Genomic DNA, 7,823 nt, shown 5'->3' with positions numbered 1-7,823 from the left:
CCAGTTTTAGACACTTTCTGCAGCTTCGGTCCCCCGTTAGGTGGGCTTCACCACATGATGCACACTTCGGGTTACATTCATGTCCGTCTGCAGGATCTTCCGTTCCACAAATCCTACACACACACAGTTCCGGTTGTGGGCACACATCAGTTCTGTGACCCACCCTTTGACATGTTTTGCAGACTTGCACTGTATTTCAATAGGGATAGCAGGCCATTTCGCCTCCCTCGTAGTACACATATCTTGGTACTAGGTTTCCGAAAAATACAATGACGGCACTCTTAGTGTCCCCCAGCATTCGTGCGTGAGCGACTTCCACCTTTAGCGTGCGCACTCTGATTTTCGATTTAAGGACGTCTGATGGCGTATGTGGGGTGAGTCCGTGGATTACCCCCCGAACTGCTCCGTCCCCCAGAGCTACATACGCTTTCACCGCATGGGGTTTTCCATTTATCTTGAGTGATGTAATGTGGCGCAATGTGTTAGCCACTTCCTTTTCTGGGTTTGAGACAATTACTATGTTCGATCTAGGCTTAATACGTAGCAGAAACTGCTCACCTTGGATCTTTTCATCGCAAGCCTCTATAATCGCACGGGCCATCACGGGAGTTGTAATTGCTCGAAGCGGGAGTCCTTGGTGCGGTCTCACAGTCACCTTGAAATCGTCCTTTGGTAAGGGTGGTAGTTTATTCCCGTTGCGTCTAGGGCGAAATTTTGGCTTGTCTGCGTTCTTCGGAGAGTCGTTCTTCTGGTGCTCCTGCGCACGTTCTCTCCGTTGCATTTTTCTTTCCCTGATGGACACAACCGTGGTCCATCCCTCTTGGGCGTCTTAAATGCGTTTATCGGTCGTATTCTCACCGTTGTTGATGGTGGACGGTGCTGGGCTTATCCCTGTTTTGGTGGTCATCGCCTGGTGCGGTCCGATGTCCACAAAATCCATGCGCTCTTCTGTGTTGGAATCATGGCTGGTCGGGGCTCTCCCCACTGAGCCGCTTTTCGCACAACGCGCACGAGTTTGAGACGCCATCTGCGTCGGCGTCGCGGCGGTGGCGGAGTCGCAGCCGGCGTCGCGGCTGCCGCCGCTCGCTACTCGTCGGTAGGCTTAAACAGGCTCACTTGTGGAGGTAGCAATCCCTTGGTCGTATTTCCGTGAAGAATGGTCCAAGGGCCAAAAAACTGGCCTCCCTGGGTGCCGCTTGACTTCCTGGAACGGATGAGCTGCACGTTTCGTAGGTTAGAAGAACTGGACCACGCGAAAAACATATAAATTGCGGAGCGTGATGCGAGTGCGTCCACACTCCTCAACGCCACCCCCGCGTCCACAATGGGCCATGGAACAAAAAATGTTAGGCGTAATGTTAAGAGACAGGAAAAGAGCGATGTGGATCAGAGAGCGAACGGGGATAGCCGATATAATAGTTGACATTAAAAGGAAAAAATGAAGCTGGGCTGGCCATGTAATGCGTAGGATGGATAACCGGTGGGCCATTAGAGTTACAGAATGGATACCAAGAGAAGGGAAGCGCTGTCGCGGACGGCAGAAAACTAGGTGGGGTGATGAAATTAGGAAATTTGCAGGTGCAAGTTGGAATCAGCTAGCGCGAGACAGGGGTAATTGGAGATCACAAGGAGCGGCCTTCATCCTGCAGTGGGCATAAATATAGGCTGATGATGATGACACGTGGACCTGGTCTTCTTAAGCGCCGACACTTGGTTGATCATTTCTTTTTTAGAACGTGCTTCTAGAGAAGTTTATTAAAGATCTGTCTTTAAAAGAAAAATCTCTGTCATGTGCGTTCATTACAAGTGGCCAACACCAATTTTAAGCAAAGAAAGTATATACCCTGAATTGTTTCTCACTGCAGGTGAAACAAAGGAACCACGTAGAATGGCAACACACAATTTTGTGCTTATCATGGCAATACTCAGCAGTGGGTCGCTAGCACTGAACTGTGAGTACAATTTTTTAACCCCTTTTTACACAGACATCGCGTTGTCTGTTTTTTTTTCCCTCTGGGGTATAACCCATTCGGCATAAGCGGATTTTTTACAGAAACTTTATCAGTCATGCACTAAAATAATATTTCTTTTTCATCTTGTTCTACTCATTCAAAAGTCACTCATCCATTGTAGCCTTAGCAATGTATTCCCTCCCAGTCCCCGAAATGTAGGCGCTTTATTTCACCGGTACTTATTTCGACTAATAATGGTTTCATGTGGAAGAAGTCCCAGTGATTTAGTGTGTACACAGCAACAGAAACAAGAACGACTGACGAGGAATATATGTGTGTACATGAATGCGAACTTTTACTGTGTAACTCTAAGATGAAATATAACGTGGTGTTTATTATGTGCACTTTTAGAGCTATTGTTATTGTAATGTTGTGGTATTGAACTCTACTGTTAGCCAACAAACAACCGTTTATTGCAGTGGATATGTTTCATTGCACTACCGAACTCCTCCTGAACTCTATAATTTAACCTTTTGGGAGTTGATGCTGGCAGTAACGTATAGCACTATCTGCGGCGAATCTCAAAGTTGAACTGATTAAATGTGCAGTGCATGCCCACCCGTCGAAATCAAAGTGAAAGACTTCGGTCTTGTTACCCAATGAGATCGACCAATCATTGTCATCATCATCATCAGCCTATATTTATGTCCAGTGCAGGACGAAGGTCTCTCCCTGCGATCTCCAATTACCCCTGTCTTGCGCTAGCGTATTCCAACATGCGCCTGCAAATTTCCTAACTTCATCACCCCATCTAGTTTTCTGCCGACCTCCACTACGCTTCCCTTTTCTTGGTATCCATTCTGTAACCCTAATGGTCCATCGGTTATCCATCCTACGCATTACACGGCTTGCCCAGCTCCATTTCTTCCGCTTAATGTCAACTAGAATATCGGCTATCCCCCTTTGTTCTCTGATCCACATCACTCTCTTCCTGTCTCTTAACGTTAGTCTTAAGATTTTTCGTGCCATTGCTCTTTGTGCGGTCCGTACCTTGTTCTCGAGCTTCTTTGTTAACCTCCAAGTTTCTGCCCCATATGTTAGCACCGGTAGGATGCAATGAGTGTACACTTTTCTCCCAGTCCGGATTTGGCAATGCCTGCCGTATGCACCCCAACCCAATTTTATTCTTCTGTGATTTTCTTTCTCATGATCAGGGTCCCCTGTGAGTAATTGACCTAGATAAACATACTCCTTTACAGACTCTAGAGGCTGCCTGTTGATCTTGAATTCTTGTTCCTTTGCCAGGCTATTGAACATTATCTTTGTGTTCTGCATATTCATCTTCAACCCAATTCTTACACTTTCTAGATTAAGGTCCCAAATCATTTGCTGTAATTGGTCTATATTGTTACTGAATAGGACAATGTCATTTGCAAACCGTAGGTTACTGAGATATTCGCCGTTGGTCCTCGCTGCTAAGCCTTCCCAGTCTAAGAGCTTGAATACAACTTCTAAGCATGCAGTGAATAGCATTGGAGAGATTGTGTCTCCTTGCGTGACCTCTTTCTTGATAGGTAACTTTCTACTTTTCGTGTGAAGAACCAAGGTAGCTGTGGAATCCTTGTAGATATTTGCTAAGATATTCACATATGCCTCCTGTACTCCTTGATAATGCAATTCCTCTATGACTGCTGATATCTCTACTGAATGAAATGCCTTTTCATAATATATGAAAGCCATATAGAGAGGTTGATTGTACTCCGCAGATTTCTCGATTACCTGATTGATGACATGGATATGATTCAACGTAAAATATCCCTTCCTGAAGACAGCATGTTCTCTTGGTTGGCTGAAGTCAAGTGTTGCCCTGATTATATTGGATATTACCTTGGTAAATATTTTATACAGAACTGAAAGCAAGCTAATGGGCCCATAATTCTTCAATTCTTGAACGTCTCCCTTTTTATGGATTGGTATAATGTTGGTGTTCTTCCAGCTCTCTGGTACACTTGAAGTTGTGAGGCATTGCGTGTAAAGGGCCGCAAGCTTTTCAAGTATGATATCTCCTTCATCTTAGATTAAATATACTGTTATTCCATCTTCTCCAGCAGCTTTTTCCCTGGTCATGTCTTTCAAGGCCCTTCTAACTTCATCGCTAGCTATAGAAGGAGCCCTTGTATCCGGTTCATCACTATTTCGAATGAAAGTAGCTTGGCTGTTTTGGGCACTGTACAGGTCAGTATAGAATTCTTCCGCTGCTTTTACTATGTCATCGAAATAGCGGATGATATTACCATGCTTATCGTTCAGTGCATACATCTTGCCTTGTCCTATGCCAATTTTCTTCTTACTGATTTAATGCTGCGTCCATATTTTACGGCTTCCTCAATCTTTCCAACGCTATAATTTCGAATATCCCTTACTTTCTTCTTGTTGATCAGTTTTGACAGTTCAGAGAATTCTATCTGATCTCTTGAGCTGGACACTTTCATGTTTTGTCGTTTCTTTAATTAGGTCGTTTGTTTCTTGGGAGAGCTTACCTACTGGTTGCCTTGGTGCCTTACCTCCCACATCAATTGCTGCTTCTGAGATCAACCTAGTTGCGGTTTCATTCATTACCTCTATGTTGTCTTTATCTTCATTTTCTAAAGCTGCATATTTCTTTGCGAGCACCAGCCTGAATTGTACTGCTTTTACCCTTACTGCCTCTAGGTTGGCCTGTTCCCTCTTGACTAATTTCACTCTTTCTCTCTTCAAATTGAAAGAAATCGTGGACCTCACTAACCTATGGTCACTGCACTTTACCTTACCTAACACTTTACTTACCGATCCTGCACTATGCTTGGATCGGCAGAGAGTACGAAATCTATTTCATTCCTTGTTTTTTCATTAGGGCTTTTCCAGATCCACTTCCTGTTGCTGCGCTTCCTGAAGAAGGTACTCATTATTTAGAGCCTATTCCTTTCGGCGAATTCTACTAACATCTCTCCTCTTGCATTCCTAGAATCGATGCCGTAGTCGCCAATTGCTTGCTCACCAACCTGCTTTTTCCCCACTTTTGCATTGAGATCGCCCATGACTACAGTATACTGAGTTTGCACATTTCGCATTGCTAATTCAACATCTTCATTAAACTGTTCTATTTCTTCATCATCGTGACTAGAGGTTGGGGCGTAGGTTTGTACTACCTTCATTTTGTACCTCCTACTCAGCTTTATTACGATGACTGCTACCCTGTCATTAATGCCGTAGAATTCATCAATGTTGCCCGCTATGTTGTTATGGACTAGAGGTCCTACCCCGGATTCTCTCTTGTCTGGAGGACCTCTGTAGCAGAGGACGTCGCCGTTAGTCAGCACTGTGTAAGCCTCACTAAGGCCAATAATATCCCAGGCAATGCCTGATAAACGCTAAGAGTCGACCCGATTCCACGGAACGTCCACCCGGAACACAATCGGGGCAGAAGGGTGGCCAGGGCCAGAGCTCTCCTCCACACCCACGGAGACGAACCGGGGACACGATTCGTTGACGCCGCGGAATACGCAGAACGCTCGCGATTCGCGGCGGCGGTCGTTGATTCGATAGGCACAATGCGCATATCGGCAAGTGTAGCGTGCGCGCGCGCAGAAGAAGTGGAGGAAGCGGTGGTGGCACTCGCCCTCACGGATCGGATGTGTACGACGGTTCTCTGCGACTCACGACAAGCGGTCAGAAACTTCGCCAAAGGATGGATTTCACGGACAGCGGCCTGAGTCCTGAGCAATCGCCATGACCAGCGGGAGGTAGAATTTCGAACCAGAACCCAATGGTTCCCAGCGCACATGAGAGAAGTATCGGACACGCATCGCAACCGAAACGAGACGACACACGCCAAGGCGCGCGAGCTCACGAACCGCGCCGGCGACCGTCGTCCATGGGATAGCACTAAAGACCGCTTGGCGAGCTACAACGAAATTACCAAGGCCCTCTGCTTGGCCCGCCGAGCCTTCCCTCCGCCCAGCGACAAGCTGGGCAGGGAGCAGGCGGTGGCCTTCAGACAACTGCAGACACTCACGTACCCTAATACGGCACAATACCACATACTCTACCCTGGTACATACCCGCCAAATATATGTAAGGTCTGTGATACTGAGATAGCCACTTTAAGTCACATGCTCTGGGACTGCAACGAAAAACCCGCATGGTGCTAAGTCCGGAACCCTTCCGCCGCGGTTGGCCGCTGCCTTGCGCAGCCCCAGCCTCGGCGATCAACTCTGGGCCGTCCAGCAGGCCCGCGAGGCGGCGGCGAGGCAACACCTCGACGTCCCCACGTGGGTGACTTAAGGCCCCATCGGCGAAAGCTCTGCCTGACTATCAATGAAGTTCTTACCAACCAAACCAAACCAATGCCTGATAATTCTTCAAAGAGTCCTGCTAAGCTAGCCTCACTCGAGAGGGTGCGCGTGTTGAACTTTGCCTGGTTCAGTTTTCATTGGAGGCCTGTTCGGACCCAGCGATTCTTAGCACCCTCTGCCGCGTAGTACGTCTGACCGCCGCCTTGGTCAGGTGCTCCTGAGCCACTGGGAACTGAGGACCATGGGTTAATTCTCGGAGTCATGAGGGAGGTAGTGGCCGAATACTGCACCAGGGAGGCCAATTCCTGTTCTGGTGAGGGAGTGACTTTGATGAAGCTTAGTGGGCCTTCCTAGTTTGGTTGCACCTGAACTAGTATAGCCCCACTAGCTCTCGGCAATATATTTTTCTTGCCGGTGTCAGGCACCACTCCATGCCTGAAAATGTGGTGGACTGGAGTAGGATTCGAACTTACGACCTTCAGATTTGAAGCCGGGTATTCTACCTCTGCTCCACGCCACCACACCAATATTCACCATACGAATATCGACCAATATTCATTGATATTTCGCATCCAGGGATCCATCGCCTCGCGAATGCGCACATATACCTCCGGCCTTGGGATCCGAGTTGCCGTCGTCTGGGAGATCGATGCAATTGTTTATTTCGGGGTGCCGTTATCTAAACACTGACACACCCTGCCGTTTCTTTCTCTCCACTAAACAAAATTAACGTAGCTTGCACTGGAGGAGCAATGCTGAAGAGACAGCGGAGCTGATGAGCACATTGCTAATCCTGGATTTTGGGCTCGGCTAAGCACTACCAAGTCATACCCAGCATTTTACATAATTTATTAATTATTCATCAATTATCAATTAGGTATTATTTAGCTATCGATTGGCTATCGATGAATGTCTAAGATTAAGTAGTTCCAACCATGATTAGCTAAACGTAGGCAGGCTGAGCTTCCCTTTTTGCACAACCTCCAGGATCGGCCCACACATTCTGTTCGCACGTTACGGAATAAAGCTCAGCGTAAACAGCGGACTTTATACGGCTTCACTTTGTTTGCCTCGTCTTTGATTTGCACCCTTGCATGCTTTGAACGGGGGGGGGGGGGGCGAGGAATTTCGTGAAACAATATGGTTGCGTAGAAGAGCGTACATGCAGCCAGAAATCCCCGAACATGAAATGTAAAGTTCACTGGACCTAGACGTTTATGTTTGTAAAGTGTTCCGATAACACTTGGTGACATTCTCACTGGTCGGCTTATGGGAGGCTCTCGAGAATTTTGAGCGATTTTCTGCTTCAGCGTGTTGCTTGCCAAACAAGGTATCCGCATTTAATCACTCTCAGCAGTTTGCGTAAGAGCAGGTTAGACAAAAATGTCAAGATGTATAGCGCTTGGTCAACTTGTTAAACCACGTGGATCCTCTATGGGTGATTTATTGATGTATGCTGCGTCTCGGGCCAGGGTAATATAGACGTATCCCAATCTGTTTTAATTACAAATTGTCCACTAGGTGTTCAGTTAAAAAT

The 7,823-nt window shown here is 46.9% G+C and overlaps 1 protein-coding gene across 1 annotated transcript in view; it reads left to right on the top strand.

Annotated features, from left to right (window-relative positions):
- The first annotated feature begins 1,871 nt into the window (after positions 1-1,871).
- The window catches only part of LOC119465276 (uncharacterized), a 52,823-nt gene continuing 46,871 nt past the window's right edge, over positions 1,872-7,823 (top strand). The window contains exon 1 of the mRNA XM_037726073.1: positions 1,872-1,952. Within this exon, the coding sequence (XP_037582001.1) occupies positions 1,889-1,952 (64 nt within the window). The 5' untranslated portion in view covers positions 1,872-1,888. The remainder of the gene's footprint in view (positions 1,953-7,823) is intronic.

Source organism: Dermacentor silvarum, chromosome 9 (assembly GCF_013339745.2).
Source record: "Dermacentor silvarum isolate Dsil-2018 chromosome 9, BIME_Dsil_1.4, whole genome shotgun sequence".
Classification (NCBI taxonomy): domain Eukaryota; kingdom Metazoa; phylum Arthropoda; class Arachnida; order Ixodida; family Ixodidae; genus Dermacentor; species Dermacentor silvarum.
The sequence above is the reverse complement of the archived record's forward strand: the minus strand, read 5'-3'. Positions and strand labels throughout refer to the sequence as shown.